The 21,732-nt window shown below is 52.4% G+C and overlaps 1 protein-coding gene across 3 annotated transcripts in view; it reads right to left on the bottom strand.

Moving 5' to 3' along the window:
• PCSK6 (proprotein convertase subtilisin/kexin type 6) overlaps window positions 1-21,732 on the bottom strand; it is a 104,730-nt gene that overhangs the window by 49,271 nt on the left and 33,727 nt on the right. For all 3 annotated transcript variants that reach the window (XM_066354716.1, XM_066354715.1, XM_066354717.1), the window contains exons 3-6: window positions 17,424-17,534; window positions 16,837-16,980; window positions 15,156-15,232; window positions 12,593-12,681 (exon numbers count right to left, since the gene is read on the bottom strand). In XM_066354716.1, the coding sequence (XP_066210813.1) occupies window positions 12,593-12,681; window positions 15,156-15,232; window positions 16,837-16,980; window positions 17,424-17,534 (421 nt within the window). The remainder of the gene's footprint in view (window positions 1-12,592; window positions 12,682-15,155; window positions 15,233-16,836; window positions 16,981-17,423; window positions 17,535-21,732) is intronic.

Below are 21,732 nucleotides of genomic sequence, written 5' to 3'. Positions count from 1 at the left end.
AAAAAAAAAGAAAAAGTTATTTCATCCCTGATTTGTAATCAGAAGCCTGTAACCTAGAAGACAAGGCCGTGCCTTAGCCACTGAGGAGGGGCCCTGTCGTCTGTGTCCCCTGGAGGCGTCTGTAGGAGGTGAGGTGTGCTGCTTTCTCAAGAGTACCCCAAAAAGATAGGGCTTCTCTGGGCCATGTGGCAATGGGTAACTGAGGTCTTGTCCTGGTCAGAGTGGGCTGCCACAGCAAAACCCCTCAGACCAGCAGCTTAAACAGATGTTTATTTCTCACAGTCTGGAGGCTGGAAGTTCAAGGTCAAGGTGCGAACCCATTCAGTTCCCTGTGAAGGCTGCTTCCTGGCTCACAGACAGCCTCCCTCTCAACTAAAAGGGGCGATTCGCCTGGCACTCAGTAAGCACGTAGTGTGTGCGCTCGCGTGCATACGTGTGTGAGTGTGCACATGTGTGTGTGTGTGTGTGCATGTGCATGTGTGTGTGTGTGTGTGTGTTAGAACCCGTTTGGACCTCCCTGCTCGCCGTCCCCCATCTGTAAGAATAGGGCAATGATACCTACTCCCAGGGGTGGTTAAAAATAACTAATTACGTTTTACTTAAAAAACAAAACACATGCTTTGCAATGTGTGTGAAGGAAGGTGTGTCACATGTCAGTGATGGAGCCCAGTAAAGTCATGGGCACTGAACTCTCCACCACAACAAACATGGACATGACCCCACGACCTCCCCACCCCCTGCCCCTCACAGAGCAGATGGCTCTGAATTTTGGATTGGTCTTTCCATTGCCTTTTAAAAACTAGCATTTAATACAATTAATTGAGTGCGAGTTCAAACAACACACTGCTTAGTTTTGCTTGGGCACCAAGCCCGTGCTGCTTAAACATTAGATTATCTGCTCCCAGTTGCTGCTCTGTCTTCCTCCTCTGTTTGCAGAGTCTTTTGATCAACAGAATTAAGAACCAATTCAACAGAGTTAAGAACCAATTTCTCTTGACAGGGGCCAAATCTCTTCTCCTGTGGGTCCCTTCCTCCTCTCCATGGGAGGGGAAGAGCCCCTGTGTTTCCATCAGCTCGTCATACTTGCTCCTTTCTGCTTTCTGGGTGGACAAGAGGAGTCATGAGGCCCCAGGGGCCTCTTTCCCTAGTCCCTGGGCGTGTGCCCAGATATTTCTCCCGGCTGTCAAACGCTGGGCCCAGGTCTCTCTCAGCAACTGAACCCCAGGAGAGGGTCATAACCAGTATGGGATGCTGGGGGTGTGGTATGACAAAGCTGTGATCCCTGGTAAGATAAAGAGCAACTCGTGGCCCAGTGGATAGGACGTTGTCCTGGTTCTGCCAAGCTCATGGGTTCGAGCCCCAGTCATGGCGCACGTGAGAAGCAACTAGTGAGTGAACAACTAAATGGAACAACTAAGTGGAACAATGAGTTGATGCTTCTCTCTCTCAGCCAAATCAATGGATTTTTTTTTAAAGAAAAAAGCAGCTTGCAGTCGGGGAAAGAGAGCAGAGGACAGAGTCCCAGTGTGGGGGCTCCACCGTGTGACCCTGGTCCAGGGTCTCAGCTGCTCTGCGTCCTTGTTCTACATGATTCGCTTGGTGGGACAGGTGAGAAGATGTGAGAGAGTGTAATATGCATGGAGGGCCTGGCACCTCGCACCTGGCACCTGGCACTGTCTGGGCAACAGCAGCCGCATTTGGCTGTGGGGTCTGGGGCAGGAGACCCTGACGGCCACAGGGGCAGCCAGGTGAATTCTGATGTTCGAAGGGGAGATGCCAACCATTGTCTAGGGCTTTTCCATGCAACTCACAGGTGCCAGAACACCAGCTTCCAAATAAAAAGAACAAGATGCCAGGAGACATCCAAACACACGTGAAAACATGAGACCAAAATGATCTCCCGACACCCTCACAACATGTCACCTCAGGAGGAGAGTGACTGTGATGTGAGAAAAGGAAGCCTCATGTATTTAGGTTTTAATGAACCATCTAATTTCCCCAACACTGACAGGTTGCCAACACAGGTAAATATTTTCAGGAGAAACCTGCTGTTCCAATATTAGCTTGAAACGTGAATGGCTCCCTGGAAATGCCGAGTGGAAGACAAACAGTAATCATTTCTGTAATGAAAAAAAGAAAGGCCCATTTACCATAAACGGTTGGGCACAAAAAATAATTTGGACAAATGATCTGGGTACGAAATGAACTGCTGGTCGCTACCATGCTCACAGCGAGCCCTGCGTGCAGGGCTGGGGCTCGGGGCAAGTCTCACCTTGAGCCCAGCCTGCGGCACGAGGAGGAGTTGAGAGCAGAGGACGATGGTGCTTGCAGGATCTGCTGAGCTGGTGTTGGGGCGAACAGCTCAGGGTGCCGTCAGGACCCCAGGCCCCAACAGACCCCCGTGGGCACAGGGCACAGCCTCCTCTTACAGAACAGGTGCTTTCCTGTGACAACGCCTGAACCCAACCATGGTCACACCCGCTGGGAGAACTTGCTGAAATGATGATTTCTCATCTTTAGGTAGCAAGGAGCAGCCATCTGCAAGCCAAGGGCAGAAACCAAATCTGCTGACACACTGATCTTGAACTTCTAGCCTGCAGAACTGAGAGGAAATAAGCTTCTACTGGGTAAGCGAAAAAGAAAAAAAGAGGCAACGAAAAGAACACATGCACACATGTGTGCACACATATGCTTGCTCATAGTGCATGTACATACATGTGTGCACACAGAGACCACACATGTACAGAACTATGCTTGTACACATGCACATGCATGCAGGTACACCCCCACGTGTGTACACATACATGTACACACACATACACATGCGCGCACAGACTCCAGTACAGAAAGCTAACCGGCTATCGGCCGGGTTAACGTCTGGAGGGGTGGCAGGCAGGGGACACACCCCCACTTGTTTATGGAGAAGGAATGCAGTCTGCCTTCAGCAAATGGACGCAGACTGAGCGCAGTGAACAGCAGCAACTGAAATTAGACTGCAGCTTCCTGAGTGTGACAAACAGGCCTTCCCACACATTCTGTTCATTAATCCTGAGTTTACTGTAGTGAATCCGCAGAGGGTTGGTGCACCTTCCACCACTAACACAAGATACATTCTGTTCTACCCGCAGCCTTCCTGGGCCAAGTCAGGTGTCAGCAGCTGAGAAATGCGGCAAATCTAGACGTTTTCTGTCAGCTCTTGTCATCGCCTGAGAAAGGAACAGGTTCTCACACGTAAACATGCTGCACGGGACAGCTCTGCTCCACGAGCCCTGGGGAGCTGTGGTCTGCCGAGATGTCAGGGCACAGCCACAGCCACCACTGCCGCCTGCTATGATTGGACACCAGCAAGGACGGCCCGGCCCCCCGGCCTCCTGCTCTGTTCCCATCTGATAATGCTGTTTCCTTCCAGCGTGGAGGGGGTTCCCGGGAGTGTCCTGCCATGGAGCCCTGCGTCAGTGGGACGAGGCCCATGCCAGGTCTGATGTTTTGACACCCGTGTGGCCTTGCTGACTCTGGAGGAACTGACACCCCCTGTACCTGGAGTTTGCCAATTCCTAGAAAGCAAACACCCCCTCTCTGTGCTTCTCTCTCATGCAAATCAAGAAGCCAGCCGGATGTGGGCGCCCACACCACAGCTCCCCCTTGGTGAGGCTCTGACACTCAGGGACACCGCCCCCAGCTCAGGTACCAGACAACTGGTAACAGCCCCTACATGCAAAATCCTGAAACTATTCAAACTGCCAGTCCTAAGCCTGCCTGACAGGCCACCCCCTCCCTCCTGCAGAACCACGCTGAGGCTCCACCCGCTGGTCCATGGCTTGCTCTGCCTCCTGACTGACCGGTTGCCTCCCCTGTGGCATGAAGGCATGGCCCTTCCCTGAGAACTCTGTGTGACAAACACTGCTCAGTGACCATTGTCTCCTGATCTGCTGGCCTTGCATAGCTAAATAAATACTAAGGAAACCGTGTTTTAAAACAGGTCACTCTTTCCTAAGCAGGTTCTATGGATTTTGCACAGAATGGCCAAGACAAGAAGAGCCTCAGCCAGGATCTGAGGTTTGCAATCGAGACGGCCTTTCCTGGTCCCCCCGCCAGGGAACAAGCCAGAGAACATGAGATGCACCTATAGCTCAGGAAGAACTGGCAGCTTCAGACACTGGACAGAACAGTGAGCTTCTGACCCTGACAGCACACACACACACACACCCTGCAAGTGAGGACTGCAAGGAACCCCGAGGGGATCTGTGCTCTGACACAGTGTGTGAGCACATGCCATAACTGGCCCCTGAAGGAGAAACCCGAGATGGAAACAATGACAATCACGCCACCGTGAAAACAAGACAACTGCACAGCCACAAACAAAGGCCGGCCAAGAGCTTGTCCCAAACTGACCCAAGAGCAAAGCAACTCCTCGTTCAGTGATGTGATGACATGATGACAATCTCAGGAACCAGGTTTGTGGCCCACGGCATTCTAGAGCCAGTGTCATCAGTGGGGGGGAGGGGGAAGGCTGCAGCAGGGTGGCCTGGAAGGGGTGTGGCCACCAGGAGACACTGGGTACAAGAGCTACGGCTGAAACTGTCCATCTCTTCTTTCCCGTGGCTCCTGCTCCGCCCGGGGAAGCTCAGACCCAGCTGGCATGGAGCTCTGATGACAATGTGGGGTGAGATGGGGAAACCCCAGTTTCCTGGGAGCAACTGCCCCGCTTTACTCCACGTCCCCGCCTTCCAGTGCCTCTGAATGCCCACTGCAGCCGCAGATGCACTCGGCCTTGGGAGAGGGGTCTGTAGTCGACTGTCCTCTGAGAACGTTCACCAGCCTGAGCTGCCGAACGGGAACACCAAGGCAGTCAGACTCCACGGCTCTAAATCAACATAATGAACTCACTTATAGGCACGGGTGAATTTCATGTTATGTACTTAACATTTTCATGTTTATGAAAGGAGAAACATGATTCAGTCCCCCCATCGACATCTGAAACAGAACCCCCCACAGAAATCGGCCTGTTGACGTTCCACCTTCCCTCCCAGAACAGACTAAACACAGGCGGAGGGGGCGCAGGGACTCCGTGAGGCCCCAGCAAGGAGCTTTTCCGTTTCCAGGCATCTGCCAGGCCACGAGAGGGGGGTCCTGGCCGCCTCCAGCCGCGCTGCTGCCTGACTGCCTGCTCCCAGCAGGAAGAAGTGTGGAGTAGGACAAGCTCTCCCCAAAACGCTGTGTCCTAGGTGACACCTGTCCATCACAGGAGTATGTCTGAATCTTGCTAAGCTGAGGAACTTGTCCAAAACTATGCATCTTCTAAAGTTACAGAGGAGAAGCATTCACGTGCTGGTGGTGGGCTTCCCAGACAGAGCAGTTCTGCTCCGGCCGGGGTGGCACCGGGCACCCTGAAAGCCTGTCACATAGGGCGTGGGGGGTTGGGACACCCAATCAGACAGAAGCTCAAAAGCAGCTCAACTGGAAGAAGCGGCATTTCAGCAAACGGTGCTGGGGCGCTGGACACCACAGCCAAACAAAACTAAACTAAACTCAAAACTAAGAACCTTGACTTCAGCTTCACATTTTATACAATATTCACTCAAAATGCATTTCTCAAAATAAAACTCAAAATGTGGAACATAAAACAATAAAACCTTTAGAAAAAAGCACAGACTATCTTCAGAATCTAAGACAAGGCAAAATGTTCTTAGAGTGATCCATGTGAGTTAAATACCTAAATAGAAAAGACAAAACCATAAAAGTTTTGAGACGAACTGTTCTTACAAAGCCAAGTGTGGAGAGGGAATACAGAACAAATTTACTTCTCTTGGACACTTCTAAGCAAGCAAGGTCCTAAGCCCAGGAGTCACAGGGGAACACTAACAGAGCTGACATTGTTATGTAGATTTTTATCGAAATATTTAGAAAAGGGGAATAAATCCTCAATGTTCAGCTCTAAAACATCATAAAAAATTAAAATTTCCCTAAAATGTAGGAACTTCCAGTAAAACACACAGGTGCACCCCACTCTCCTCTCTGAAAATAACAAAGATGACACACCTCTGCAGTAATTTCTCCATGACACAGGTGACTCACCTCCGGGCCATATGATTGGGGTGGGGCGCGTTTGTCACTTCACCACACTGCATTGTCTTTACGGCAAAAGGAAAAAAGCCACCTCAGTGCCCACTATTTTAGAAACGGGGTTCTGACCAGAAATGACACAGACACACCATCTCTGTAAGAAGAGGCGGGTTCTGTGATGGTGGTGTCAGAGGAGAAAAGGTGAGTGACACTCAGAGCTGCCCCGGGCCCATGTGGTCAGCATGAGATCAATTCATGCTAGGTTACTTGGTAAGTAACTACTTGGTCACCCCTAAACTACTAAACAGGCAGGAAAGAAGAATCCGGGTCCACAAACTCAAGTCCAGGGGACCTGCAGCCCAGCCTCTGCCCCGTGTGTGACAGTCACACTGGCCTGGAGAGTCCTCCCTCCCTCTCCAGCCGCCATTAGGAATGGCCAGGAAGTGGCCGCCTGTCATCTCTGCAACGAGGCTGCAAGCAACAAGGGAAAGGGGGCAGAGCCAGGGCAAGACAGGGCTGCGTATAAACATTTCTCCAAGAAACCCAAAGTGTGCCAAAAATATGACTTCTCTGCAAGGCAAGAGCTCTTGGTTCAATGAGGAGATCACAAGTCAAAAGAAAGCGCCCTCAATGGGGAGAAAATTAAACAGTTTTAGAAATCAGTGCCACGAGAGTTTTCTCTAGGAAAAGAAGACACTGGTGAAACTGCCCGGGACGTGGAGGGCAGGCTGGAGGAAGATGAAGGAGAAATAAAGGGAAGAGGAACAGAAGGTACACATGCGACTAGGAAGAGAGACAGAAATCCCATATGTGTCTAAGTGGGTCCCATGAAGAAAAGAACTGAACATATGGAACTATAAATACTCAGAACATAAGAAGAAAATTTGCCTGAAATTATAATAAAAACAACAAAACAAAACAGATATTGTCAAGTACACCAAATCCCAAGAACAGCAGCTATAAAAGAATCCTCACCCAGATCCGGCCCCACAAAGCCAGTGGGCTTGAGGCTGAAGGAAGAATTCTATCAAAGCCAAAATGTCCAGTCACCTACAAGGGAAGAAACCAGGCTGGCCCCACACTGTTCCAAGCAACACTGAATGCAGGGGACAGAAGTGCAGTGTCTACCAAGTTCTGTAAGACCGTGACACTCCCCGAAATGAAAAACTCAGGACCCACAGCATCCATCCCCCTTCCCTGGAAAAGTTACTGGTGATGAAATCCAGTGAGCTAAAAGACGGACCAGAATAAAGGCGCAGGAAGAGGACTGTGCCGGGAACGACTGTGAGCATCGCTGTGACAGACAGCTACTATGGGACAATGACTAGGTGCAAACAAACAAACAGTTGAAACCGGTGTGCGGGGACGAGGTGACGACTACAGGCTGAAGTGACCCACTATGCGGGTAACACGAGTTACAAGCAAAGTAAGTCACCCTGGCCTCTTACAGGGTTTCATCATCTCGGGTCCTTTTTTTTTAATAGTCTTGGAAGAATGGTTGAAAAAAATATCTCATGATAGCCTGGCCTGTGGTGGTGCAGCAGATGTAGTGTTGACCTGGAACACCGAGGTCGCTGTTTCGAAACCCTGGGCTTGCCACGTATGGGAGTTGATGCTTCCTGCTCCTCCTCCCTTCTCTCTCTCTTTCTCTCCTCTCTCTCTAAAAGTGAATAAATAAAAAAAATCTAAAAAAGATAACTCATTACAAGGAAATATTTATATGAAATTCAGCAATGCCTTCATTTCAACTTATTAAAGTTTGCAGTCCCATAAATCAAGTAAATGAAGCATAAAATCAAACATTAAACAAATAAAATTAAACATGGAATTAAATCTGAAATTCAGCAATTACTTAGTTTGACTTAGTTCCTCTTGTGTGAAGTTTTCATAAAATTAAACAAGATATTTTACAAAACACAAGTTGAGTATGATCAAATGTTAATAAAATAATACCACACCCATCCATCCGCATATACGGTTGAAAAGTTTCTGTGAGGATGGAGGTTCCAAGCTTGGGCTCTGGAGTCAGTTTGCTTTGATATTGGGGAAGTTATGAACCTCTCAGGCCCTCATTTGTGAAATGCGGCTAAGATCCAGGCCTGTGACATGGTCTTTGGTGCACGTGGTATAAAACACACACACAGAGGCCTTGGTTCAGGGCCTATTGTCAGATGGGTACTTGGTAAGTGTGGTGATTCCTATTTTCACTGGTATAAATAGGCACTCAGAATTTTAAGAACACATCTGTGGTGATTTTAAACTACCTCCACAAATTCTTTGAAACCTTTCCATTCAAAAGGTGCAGCCTAAGTTCTCTCTCTCCCACAAGTGTATGTTAGACTTAAGAATCTGTTTATAAAAAACAGAGTATGACTGAAATGAAGGTTTGCGACTTCTAAGATGAGGCCACAAAACACATTGCTGCTTCCTCCTTGTTCTCTCTTGCAGTGGCTGCAATGAGGGAAGCCAGCGCCCATGTCCGAGGAACACTACACACAGGGACACATGGTGAGGAGCAGGCCTCCTGCCAAGAGCCCGCAAGGAACTGAGGACTCCAACTAGCAGCCAAATGAGTGACTCACCTTACCTGATTAGGGCCCCAGTGAAGCCTCCAGACTACAGTCATACCCAGCAGCTAGATGGCGCCCCCATGAGACCCCTGAGCCAGGTCACTCAGCTCAGCTGCCATCTGGGCTAGGTGACAATGCCGTTTTCAGCAGCTGCGTTTTGGAAGAACAGTCTGGCAGCCACAGATAACTAACTCACCATCTATTCGGTAAAGAAATAGAAACCAAACATTGTAGTTCTGATGAGGCAGAGTAGTTTCTAGCACACGGACCAATCTAAAGGTAATAAACTCTGGACAAAATCTTGATTTAAAAACCACGACTTTTTAAGATCATTGGGAAGCAGCCAGAAGACGGCAGAGCCAAGCCGGGGATTCGGTTCTTGAAGGAAGGGAACCGGAACCACACGGGGCGTGAGCTGGGATGCTGTGAGTTCTTCTCTGAGGACTCCTGTCTCTCTTGGTACTGACAGGCCACGGCTCCAGCAGGAAAGAGCAATTCTACCCTCTGGGATGGAGATAAGGATGGCTAGGGCAGCTGGAAACAGAGGGAGTCTCAGACAGGAGAGAGCTACAGAGAGGACTTACATACTCCCCTCAAATACTTGGTTGAGGCCTGACCTGTGGTGGCGCAGTGGATAAAGCATCGACCTGGAATGCTGAGGTCGCCGGTTCAAAACCCTGGGCTTGCCTGGTCAAGGCACATATGGGAGTTGATGCTTCCAGCTCCTCCCCCTTCTCTCTCTGTCCCTCCTCTCTCTCTCTCTCTCTCTCTCTCTCTCTCTCTCTCTCTCTCTCTCTCTCTCCCTATCCTCTCTAAAATGAATAAATAATAAAAATTAAATACTTGGTTGACCCGTGGACAAAACTACGAAGTCCAGGAGGAAAAGAACAGCTGCAGGCTGAACGAGCTAAGCAGATTCTTCAGCTGCTGGAGCCTGAGTCTTTGCCAAATTAAGAGATTTGGGTAAACATTTCATTCTCTTCATTGAAATACCTCTAAGATCACGATCTAAGGGCAAAAGGCACTTGGGCTACAGGATTTTCTCTAAGGCAAAGGGTAAATCTGAAAGAGATCAACCAGAGAAAAATGCATAATCAAGCCGCCAAACTGAAATGACTGCTAGAACATGAACCAACAGCACCCAGACAAAGATAAGAGAGCCCACAGTCCTCACAGGCAGCACACAGATGTCTAGTGTGCAACAAAGAATCACTAGACATGTGCAGACACAGAGGACTAGAGGACCCACTGTAAAAAAGAAACATCAATCACTGGAAATATACCCACAAATGCCCTAGATATCCAAATTAGTGCAACATATTTTAAAGTAACTCATAAATATGTTAAGGATTCTAAAATAAAAGATAGAAAAAAGGGAATCTCAGGAAAGACTTGGAAAAAGTGTAAAAGAAAAAGCCAAATGTGAATCATTGGACAGAAAAACACAAAATACGAAAGTTAAAAAAAAAAAGTCAACGGATGATATGAACAGATTGGATACAACAAAACAAAAAGAATTAGAATTACACACATAACAAGGTGTGTCTGCCGGTCAGCTCCAGGAATATCCCAGAGAAACTCTGTGCTGCGGCCAGCACACTCACCGGGGGAGGCTGTTACAGGGACCCCGTCCTGGGGTGGCCGGGACAGGTGACAGCCTGTGCGGAGAGGGTGAGGCTGTGCCCAGCAGCTGTGCACCCGTGGCCGTCACACGTCCATTCTGCCACGCAGTCCTCGGTCCTGTGCTGCCTTCCCGGTAGCACCATTCCGACACACTGAGCTCCTGGAGGCCCCGGGATTTGCCCGCCCCCCCCCCCGGGGGAGGGGCTCGCTCGGTGCTACACATGCCGTTTGTGCTCACAGACATGAAATACATTCACTTAGAAGTATTCCTGTCCCGGGGCCCTGGTGGTAGAGTGTTCTCTCTAGAATCTGGGGAACGTGGGTGGACCCCAGTGCGGCGTACACAGAAAGTCCAGTGAGAACCAGCCCACTCATCCTGGGCTTTCCCAGGAGGCTTGTCAGCTGTCACCCCACGAACTTCTCATCACCGTCCACATGCAGGTGCAACCCACCTGCCTGTCCCCGGAGTCTCTGAACCAGCACGTCCCCATCGGCCACCAGTCTGAGGATCCTGTCAGAGTGCAATTCCGACTCAGCGGGTCTGGGCTGGGGGCTAGAGTCTGCAGTTCCCACAGACCCCAGATCACATCCATGCAGCCCGGCCAGGGGACACTGCGGAGCACGGCTCGAACACCCCAAAGGTGGGGCTTACTCCTCACTCAGAGCCACAGAAACCGAGTTTATCTTCCCTCTGAGAGTTTCGGCGGGAGGGACAGAAACCCAGTCTGCTCAGAGGCTCCCTGAGGACGGAGCCCTGAGCCACTGCTTTCACCATTGCTCAGAGAGGTGACACCAGCTCTCCAAGGACACACAGCCCGAGGGCGCTGGGCATGAGGTTGGTGCCCAGGGAGACCTCTCAGGCGTCTCCTCTCACCACAAGCTCCAGTCAGAACTTGCACACCTCTGTGTAAAGCAGGGGTCCCCAAACTATGGCCCGCGGGCCTCATGCGGCCTGAGGGCATTTTTCCTGCCCCCGCCGCACTTTCAGAAGGGGCACCTCTTTCATTGATGGTCAGTGAGAGGAGCATAGTTCCCATTGAAATACTGGTCAGTTTGTTGATTTAAATTTACTTGTTCTTTATTTTAAATATTGTATTTGTTCCCGTTTTGTTTTTTTACTTTAAAATAAGATATGTGCGGTGTGCATAGGGATTTATTCATAGTTTTTTTTATAGTCTGGCCCTCCAATGGTCTGAGGGACAGTGAACTGGCCCCCCGTGTAAAAAGTTTGGGGACCCCTGGTGTAAAGGGACTGACCATGAAGGAGCAAGGCCAGCTGGCAGTCTCCTGATTCGTCTGCAGGACACGCCCTTGGCAGGGATTGCTGCTTCAGGCTACGGGTCCCAGCTACCTCAGAGGTTTCCAAGGGAACGGGCAGGCAGAGTCCTAATTCAGTCAAAGCTGGGGACCTGCTTTTCAAAACTCGAGTTCTTCAAGGAGTGGGTGACCAGGGACCCTTGGACTCACCTCCCTACCCTACAGTGCTAACAGCAGAGCTGATGGGATGCAGCCAGCCCACAGGGCAGAGCACAGAGGAGGCAGTGCCTGGGGGAGGGGGCACCCAGCGTGCCCATCTGAGTGAGCAGGAGTGATTTAAAGCTGAGAGACAGAGTCCTGGGGAGGACAGCAGTGGCCCGAGCTACGTGAACCTCCGAGGATCATTCGTGCCCACAGCCTGCACCTGCTCAGGCCCCAGCTCAACCATGAGCACCAACAGGCTCAGCAGAGCACCTGGCGACATTCTGCCAGTGTGAGCTGTCAAACTGCCAGGCTTGAGGGGGACAGGAGACCTGTGACTCTGCTCTGACGCCCCATCCTGCAAGGGGAGCTTGACTCACAAATGGAGATGCTAAGCAACAGGACCAGGGACAGCCGGGGTTGGGCGCTGCTCCTCACAGGGGCCTGAACCCCTCTGGGGAACGATGGGGGGCAGCTAGATTCAGGGAGCCCTTTGTGAAGCACCATAGGGTGAGCTGACCACAGCCATGGGTGGACTGAGCCAAGAGGAGAGGCAGGGAGAGGCCCAGGGGCTGTGAGAATGCCACAAGCCCAGGCACATCTGGGGGACCTGTGACAAAAGTTCTCTGGCTGCAGCTGAGGGCCGGCAGGAGAGAGGAGAAACCCACTGCCCTTTCAGAAGTGGTCTGGCGGACAGTGGTGACTCAGCGACCAAACGTATTAAACAGAGTGCTTTTCAGGCAAAGCCGTGAGCAATCCCTCCACCTCGGGGCCCCGTTGGGTGGGGGCTGCCAGGCTGGGCTCCAGGGCAGCAGGCTTCACACCCCACCATGCCTTTAGCCACCCCGCAGAGCTCCGGGCTGCGTGCTGCACCTCACCTCCTATCTTGGCGTTGTACGCGATGCCCACAATGCAGTAGGAGTTGTTGGCCGAGGCGGCCACTTCCCCGGCACAGCGCGTGCCGTGCCTGAAACGAAGGAAAGCGACGTGAGGACTCGGCCAGCAATTTGGGCGCATCCGGCGCACGGCTCAGGTCTCGTTCAGGAAGAGCCCCTCATCCCTGTGCCCAGGAACACTCGAGGGCCTCCTTCCTGTGCCTCCGGTGCTCACGACCTGGGCGGGGAGCAGCACACGGGGCCCCGCACAGCTGGGCAGTCCTGACCGTCAGACCTCAGGTGGGCTAAGGCGCCCACCACCTTCCCCTCGGGGGCTGTCTCTCCTCCCCCCACCAGGAGGAGCACGGGGCCGCTCTGCCAGGGCCCGTTTCCCTCCTCCCAAACCCACGTTCTGGTGACCACAGCCCAGTGCAGGTGCAGTGTCCACACCTGGTGACCACAGCCCAGTGCAGGTGCAGTGTCCACACCTGGTGACCACAACCCAGTGCAGGTGCAGTGTCCACACCTGGTGACCACAACCCAGTGCAGGTGCAGTGTCCACACCTGGTGACCACAACCCAGTGCAGGTGCAGTGTCCACACCTGGTGACCACAGCCCAGTGCAGGTGCAGTGTCCACACCTGGTGACCACAGCCCAGTGCAGGTGCAGTGTCCACACCTGGTGACCACAGCCCAGTGCAGGTGCAGTGTCCACACCTGGTGACCACAGCCCAGTGCAGGTGCAGTGTCCACACCTGGTGACCACAACCCAGTGCAGGTGCAGTGTCCACACCTGGTGACCACAGCCCAGTGCAGGTGCAGTGTCCACACCTGGTGACCACAGCCCAGTGCAGGTGCAGTGTCCACACCTGGTGACCACAACCCAGTGCAGGTGCAGTGTCCACACCTGGTGACCACAGCCCAGTGCAGGTGCAGTGTCCACACCTGGTGACCACAACCCAGTGCAGGTGCAGTGTCCACACCTGGTGACCACAACCCAGTGCAGGTGCAGTGTCCACACCTGGTGACCACAGCCCAGTGCAGGTGCAGTGTCCACACCTGGTGACCACAGCCCAGTGCAGGTGCAGTGTCCACACCTGGTGGCCGGCGGGACGGGGGGAGGAACAACCCCAGCACCCACGTCGTGTGCGAGGCACCGACCGCCCTGTCCCCCGGACGGCCCTCTCACCGCCCCCACGCCAGAGCAGCCGGTGCCGCAGGGAAAGGCTCTGAGCCCAGCGCCCAGCAGCAGTACGGGACGAGGAAGAAATTACCAGGAAAACAAACTGCTTTCCCCAGAATGACCCCATTACCCACTGCTCTGCACTGGGTCAGTGCCTCCCGCAGGGGCCAAAACATGGGCAAGTTTAAACAGCGCCTCTTTGAGAAGCCTCCCCAGGGGACTGGAATCATTGATGTAAATCTAAAACCACCTTTAAAAATAGCCCCGGGCCTGTGTGCTGGCCCCTGGAAGGGTCATCCATCCTTCCCTGGGACTCTCACAGCCCGTGACTGGGCTGTTCACGGAGTCAAGGAGCTCAATGTCTCACCCAGGATTAATCCTAGCCTTCAAGGGTCACTGGGTGGTTTCTGGATCATTTCTCCTGGCCCTGTGGACAAGCAGCTGGGAAATGAGGCGCCCTGCACCCCTGGCATGCTCCCTGCTGAGCAGGAAGGGCACCCTGGAGAGTGAGGCAGCACGACAGCCCCCAGGGCCTCTGTGGCCGGTGTCAGCATGTCAGCCACCGAGCCTCCCCGCACAGCGCTGTGTGGGCACCACATCTACACCTCAGAATCGAATCAGCTGGAAACTGAACTGCTAAGCTGAGGGGACACACCTTATCCAGCATCGTGTCGGCTGTGGGGAAGGAAGAAAGGGCTTTTATTCTTTTCCTTGAAATATTTTTGCAAGAATGCTAATAGCTAAGGACATGGGACATGCTAACAAAGACAGGCAGGACACAGTAAAAAAGTCCCAGGACAGTTTGAGAACCTGGACCCAACCCCAGAGTCACCATGGACAGTGCACCAGCCCCCCGACATCCTGCATCACCCCTCCCCCCGCCGCATCTGCAGAGTGGTGTGGACAGCGTTCTCTGCCTGCACCCACCCGGTCCTAGGAGGCTGGCAGCATCCTGTCCACGGGAAAGTCCCTAGGACACAGGCTCAGTAAGATGACCCAACACAAAGCCACACAGCCAGGGGCGTGGGTTGGGGACTGGAGCCCAGACCCCTCCAGCATCGCCCACACCCCTTCTGCCTCCCTCCCCAGGTCACAGTCAGAACACCAGGCATGTAGTCCCTGGGCCCCCACAGCCACACCGATGTCCAGCCTCAGCCGGTCGTGCTGACCACGGGATTTAAGGGTTATCCTGTTAAAACATTCTGACAAGGTTGGAAACAACAGTACGGATCGAATCTCTACTTCTAGCTGACCTACAGGGCTGACACCGCGAAGGACGAGGCTACGTTCTCAGAACCCGCAACCCATCGGCTCTCAAGTGTTCCTCTGTGGGCTTAGCAGGGGGTGGGGCAGGGAGGAGCACAGAGGGGACCGTGGGACATACTTGTTCTCATTGCTGGCGTCGTATCGTGGAGACGGGTCATAATCATTTCCATTGACGTCGTAACTTGCATAGGGGTCCTGAGAAATGAAATCTCAGTGAGCAGAGGAGCGCGGATACAACCAACCCGTTCTAAACCCTCATTCTGCCTCGACTAGAAATGGAAGGCGACTGCGGCCATACCACCCTGAACGCGCTGGAGGAAGCACATGCACTTGGTACTCGGTCACTGTCGCTGTCACCTTGTGTGTGTGTATGCTTTTTTAAAACTTTTTAATTGAATTTATTGGGGTGTCACTGGTTGATAAAATTATGTAGGTTTCAGGTGCATAATTCTACAACACACCCTCCATATACTTAATGCTATGTTTTTGTTGGTGTTAAAACGCACCAAACAAAATTTAGCGTCCTAACCATTTTCAAGGACACAGCTCTGTGGCACTAAGTGCGTTCACACTGTTGAGCCACCATTGCTACTATCTGTCCTCGGAGCTCTTGGCATCTCGCAGAAGAGAGACTCTGTACCCATCAGACACCCAAGCCCCCTCCTCCCCTCCCCCAGCACCCAGGGACCTCCACTCTTTGCTCTGTTTCTGTGAACGTGACTGCTCGATGGGCCTCGTATGAGTGGGACCAGTTGGAGTTTGTCCTCCTGGGACTGGCTCGTCTCACTCAGCACGATGTTCTGGAGGCTTGTCCAGGTTGTAGCAGGTGTCGAGATTTCCTTGATGTTACATTTTAAACACATATCTGTTTGTTTCTATACTTGGAATCACGTAGTTACATCTTCCATGTGAAACATCACGAAAGCTCTCTGGTGCTGTAGACAGAGGCTTCAAAGCCATCATTTCTAAGGGCTGCCGAGTCGTCTGCCAGGCAGGTGTGATATAATGGGAGGAGCCATCGCTAGGCTCCACGTGCCTCAGTATATTGAAAGGCTCACCGTATTCACTACGTGCCAGGTTCTCCTCTTAGCACAGAAGAACACACCAAACCCTCACAACAGCTCCACAGGGCAGCAGCCCCACAGTAACCTCACTTTCCAGATTGTGAGTCTGGGACCCAGAGAGGGGACGCGATTTGCCCAAGGTCTCGTCCCAGAGCCAGGCAGGGCACCCAGCTAGCTTGGGTCCAGAGCTCATGTCCTAACCCTGTGATGCTTTGTGTTGTTAGTGCTGGTCCGACGTGTCTCCTAGAAGTATGTGTGACTGCTCAAGCATGTGGACAAACCCCTCAGGCAGCTGCTCTCCCGTGCCAGCATGGTTACCTGTCCTGCCTACTGTGGTGAGAGGGAAAATTCACCTTGTCGTCCGAGTCTGTACAGCTGGCCCCTGCACAACGTGGGTGTAGGGGCACGGACCCCACCTCATCGAACGCCCATGCGTACCTTCTGACTCCACCCCAAAACTGCAGAACTATCAGCTTACTGCTGCCCGAGTATGTGACAAACATATTTCCTATTCATGTACATTACCTACTGTATTCTTACAACAAAGTAATCTAGAGAAAAGAAAGTTATTAAGAACACCATAAAGAAGAGAAAATACGATTACACTAGTCGTTGAAAAGACAAACCTGTGTTCAGGGGGACCTGCGCAGTCCCCCACCCTGTGCAGGTCAAGGGTCACCTGTGCTTACTGGCCGATGGGCCGGGCGAGCCCGTCAGCCCCAAGGCTGAACTTACGTAGTTCAGGGCCAGGTCGGGGTGGTTCCTCTCTATGCCGTCATCCAGGATGGTGACCACCACGTTCTTCCCCGTGTAGCCTCTCTTCCACGCTGCCTGCACGTTCATCTCTGACCGACAGCGGCTGTTCTTGTCCCCGCAGTGCTGCAGGCGCAGACGACACAGGGACAATGGGACCAGGGCCAACCTAGCCTGCAGCCCCCGCAGCCCCAGCTGAAGTGTTCTTCCTTCCCCGTCCCCGTCTCCGTCTCCGGGGGAGTGAACAGGCAGGGCTCCGCATGCTCTTCCTGCACTGAGATGGTCCACAGTCTCCTAGGATGCCACCTCTCTTTGGGGGAGGGGCTCAGTGTCACCACCGGGCCGCCCTGCAGGCCTCATCACACTGTTTTCCTGTCCGGGGAGCCCACCCTGGGACATACTTATCATTAAAAAGAAATAACACAAGAAAGCCTGTGTATCCCGGAGTGAGGTTGTAGATTACACCCCGGATGATGTGTGTCTGTTTGGAGTTCCAGTGAGAATTTAGCTTCGTTGGGGGAGTTTGACCCGTCCCAGGAATATGGGCACAGCGAGCGCCCGGAACTCACCATGTACCACATGTTGGACCAGATGGGGTCGTTGAAATACAGGGCCTGGGGGTCATCGCGCACCTGTCTCTTCACCCTGCGCTTCACCTGCTGCTGCTGGAGCCATTTCACCTGCCAGCGAGAAGTGCGGGTGCAGTTTATTTTAAAAAGCTCTGTCCCCTAGGACCTGCGGGGTGAATGGAAAGGGGTCTTCACCCATGGAATTAGGTTGTGGGCTTTGGGATGGGATCGCTGCGGGCTGTCTGTGTGCGGCTTCCGCCCAGCAACAGTGTCCTCACTAAGGAAAGGCGGAGGGAGGCATGAGGCTCTGAAGGAGGATTTCCTGTGGGGATGGAGTGACACGCCCAGAACCCCAGAAGGCAGAGGGGGCACAGGGACCATCTCCCAGCCCGCCCGCAGGAGGACCAGGGTCCTCGACAGCTTGGTTTCTGACTTCTGGACTCCAGGGCTGTCAGACCACATGTCTCTGCTGCTTCAAACTCGCAGTTTGTGGTTGTCTGTGACAGCAGCCTAGGAGACCGGCACAGGTTAGAGCACCACCTTACTCAGGTTGAGATTTTAAACTTTCATGTGACCACTAAACCCTTCGAGACGGCGTTTCCTGCGGTCATGGTCTGCTCGGGACGAGTGCTGAGCACGGTGCCCCGTCTAGGACGCTCTGCCCAGTCACTCCTATCTGCCAGCCCTGTACAGGGACAGAGCAGTGAGCCAAACACAGACAGGACCCCTCCACCCCTGGGGTCCAGTGGGAGACAGATGCCAATCATCTCACACGTCAAGAATACAGACAGACAACTGCTAGAAAGAGTATGTCAAGCCAAGGATTGAGCCAGCTTCTCGGGGGAAGGGATGTGTGAGCCCAGATAGGAGGGTGAGGAAGAGACAGTGAGCAGGGGTGGGAGCTAACGTCATCTGAGGAGGATTTTCAAGCCAGTGCAGCTGGGGTCCAGGGAGCCCCCCGGGGACGCCAGGCCGAGGAGGGTTGGGAGGCAGGGCAGAACACGCCAAGGAACCGTGGCCCCGTCGCACTCGGATATCACAGGGACCCTAGGGAGGGTGGAGAGTCTATCTGCAGGCAAGGATGCCCACAGCAAGCCAGCGAGGAGGGCAGTGCCGTCTGTGGTCCAGGTGAGAGAGGGCAGGAGCTTGGCGTGGGGCAGTCCAGGGTACAGACAAGGTGACACTGCTGAAGGTGGACAGTGTGGGCGGGGCTGCTGTCCATATCACAGAGTATAGGGTGGGCTTAGATGATGAGTCGGGCCCCGGCCATGTTGACTTTGAGATCGTGTCTAATTGGAAGTGCTGATAGTGCCGACAAAGTTATAAAAGCTCTGCATTTAAAGCATATTCTAAAATTAAACTTGTTACCAGTTCACAACAGCCATTAATGCACTAGACCCTGCTGTGTTGTGCTGACCACGTACAAAGACAGCTGGACACTCCCCTGTCCCCATGTGGGCTCACCCACTGGCCCCTGGGCAGCTGACCACCCTGCCTCAGCTCCGGACACAGTCCACCCACCCAGAATCCATCTGGTCACTTAGTCTCTGTGCCTGTACATGCCAGGAACTTTCTGTTTGTTTGCACTTCAAATGATTCTAGCACACAAAGCTGTCAGATAAAATTCCCTCTGTGGGGCCCTGGCCGGTTGGCTCAGTGGTAGAGTGTCAGCCTGGCGTGCAGAAGTCCCGGGTTCGATTCCCGGCCAGGGCACACAGGAGAAGCGCCCATCTGCTTCTCCACCCCTCCCCCTCTCCTTCCTCTCTGTCTCTCTCTTCCCCTCCCGCAGCCAAGGCTCCATTGGAGCAAAGATGGCCCGGGCGCTGGGGATGGCTCCTTGGCCTCTGTCCCAGGCGCTAGAGTGGCTCTGGTAGCAGCAGAGCGACGCCCCAGAGGGGCAGAGCATCGCCCCCTGGTGGGCGTGCCGGATGGATCCCAGTCGGGCGCATGCGGGAGTCTGTCTGACTGTCTCTCCCCGTTTCCAGCTTTAGAAAAATAAAAAAATTTTTAAAAAAGCAAAAAAAAAAAAAATTTCCCTCTGTGGTTAATGGGAAGATCTGCTTAAACGTTGCATCAGCGTTGGAAAGAAACCTGAGCTCTAATTAAACTTCAGGGGCAAAGTCCCATTCCTACCAAACAGAATGTGGCTCGATCCCGGAAACCATCTTCCAAGCTCTGAGAATGGAAGCACTGGGAAAGCAGCCCCCGACTGAAGTTTCCCCCGGCCCGAAGGAGCCGCGAGGGCCCACCTAACAACATCTTTATCTTTCTAGTTCTGTCATCAATCTGGCCAAGGACAAAGGGTGGGGAAGGGCTGAACCAGAGTCATCACCCGACAATGTAAGGGTTGGAAGACGCAGGCAGCAACATCAAGCTATAAGCCAGCTTGGAACAGAATCAGAACAAGTAATTTAAAAAAAATTTGTGAGCCCTCACAGCGATTGGCCCACATTTCTGTGTCATCCACCCTTTTCCAGACTTTTGGCCAAAGAGCAAGTTAGAAACAAATGCTTTCAGTTTGCTTAAATGACAGCCTTTGGAAAACCTGGTGACTGACACTGTGTGCTCAGAACAGGCGGCTGTCCTCCCTGGAAAGGATTGGTCCACAAAGCACTTCAAGCAAAATGGCCCTTTTTTCAGGAAAAAAAAAAAGTAAAGGTAATTAAGAATGTAAGGAAAACCACTGCAGAATTCAGGAACAGGATCAGTATACAAAGACGGTGCCTGTGACCAGAGTCTCCGTCTGACTCTTCTCTTCGTCTGGGTTTTGTCTTTATGACTGGACACTCTGCTGACATTTACAGGGGACCAGGGGCGGGTTGTGAAGTCCTCACTTGTCAAGGCACCGTCACACAGTGGGGACTGGAGCGAATTAAAATGAAATACTATCTGCATTCGGCTGACCTTTACCCTAAGCCCTCTAACATTCATTTCCAGTTGGGTCATTCCAACACATTGGCAACTTGGCGTTCCGCAGCCTCTCAATAATATTAAATCATCTTTTCCTTTTCATAATCCTATTAATGACACAGCTCTCCAAACACTCAGTTGGGGCAAAAAGGCTTTGCTAATGTAGGAAAATGTCCTGCTGCAAGAAAAGATAACGCTACTTAAAACAAATTAATAGATACATCCAGCACACACAAACGCAAAGAAAACACTAGATACTTGCCTGTAATCGACAAGTTTTGTCCAGTATTTAATCAGAACAACGAGGCAGATTAAATATCAGTCGATAGACAGCTGATAGATGCCATCTGGATTAAAACGGGCTGATTTAAGCAGAGGACTCGGTTGTGACTCTGAACCCAGCTGTCTATGATGCTCTCCCCGGGGATACACATGTAATCAGAACCGCGAGGAACGCCACGTGGATGTCACAGGCAGACCGAGAACACACAGACTGCTGACTTCTCCTCTCTCCTTTCTGCTGGCAGGATGCTCTGGTAGCGGCCCAGCCAGGCACTTGTTAGGAAGCCTGTAGGAAAGGGACTTTCACTGCGGAAAACCACAGCCTTTGCCCAGCATGTCCAGCCTGACCTTCGTCTCCGTCTGCCAAGGGCACAGCAGACACCTAGGACTACTGCCACAGACTCAAACCGAGTGCAGGACTTGCAATGCACCTACAATGAATAAACCCAGGCGTCTGTGGGAGACTGCACACTGGCAAAGCCCTCGCAGTTCAGGCTTAGCCAAAGGCGAAGTTCTTCCCCACACCTCCATGTTGGCTATGAAGCTGAGTGTTTGTATTCGTCCTATCTCTCCACTTCACTTGCTTGCTTAAGTAGCTAGAAGCAATTTACATGCCCTTCTTCTCACTCTTGTTTGTTCTGATGTTGGCTGATCGCAGTTATGCAGGGTGGAGGGTTTTCTGCACTTGAGAGATTTCTTGGGTTACCTTGGAAATGTGACTTTGTATCAGAGATCTCTTTGATTTGCTAATGATTTTGCTCTGCCCTATAAATAAAGTGGTTTGGGGGCGGAGACTCGCTCTTGCAAGCAATCTTGGCCGCTGCAAAGAGGCCTCCTGATTCCATCCTTTTTCTCTCTGAGTTTATTTCTTCATTCTGCACTGTTCTTACTCAGGACCTGGACGATTACTAACCCAGCTGGTCCACAGCAGCGCCTAGAGGCTGCAGACGAGGCAGGTCTGGAGCCTCCCATCCCATCCCACCCTTCTTGCCCCACCTGCCTGCGTCTCACACCCAAACTCCAAGTCCTGCTCCAACATGAGCACCACTGGTGGGCATCTCCGCACCTCACAGGGCCCGTCCCCAGCAGGTGCACAGTTACTGTTTTTGGAAGGAAG

This window comes from Saccopteryx leptura, chromosome 13 (genome assembly GCF_036850995.1).
Source record: "Saccopteryx leptura isolate mSacLep1 chromosome 13, mSacLep1_pri_phased_curated, whole genome shotgun sequence".
Lineage (NCBI taxonomy): Eukaryota > Metazoa > Chordata > Mammalia > Chiroptera > Emballonuridae > Saccopteryx > Saccopteryx leptura.
Note: the sequence above shows the minus strand (reverse complement) of the source record. Positions and strands in the feature narration are given on the sequence as shown.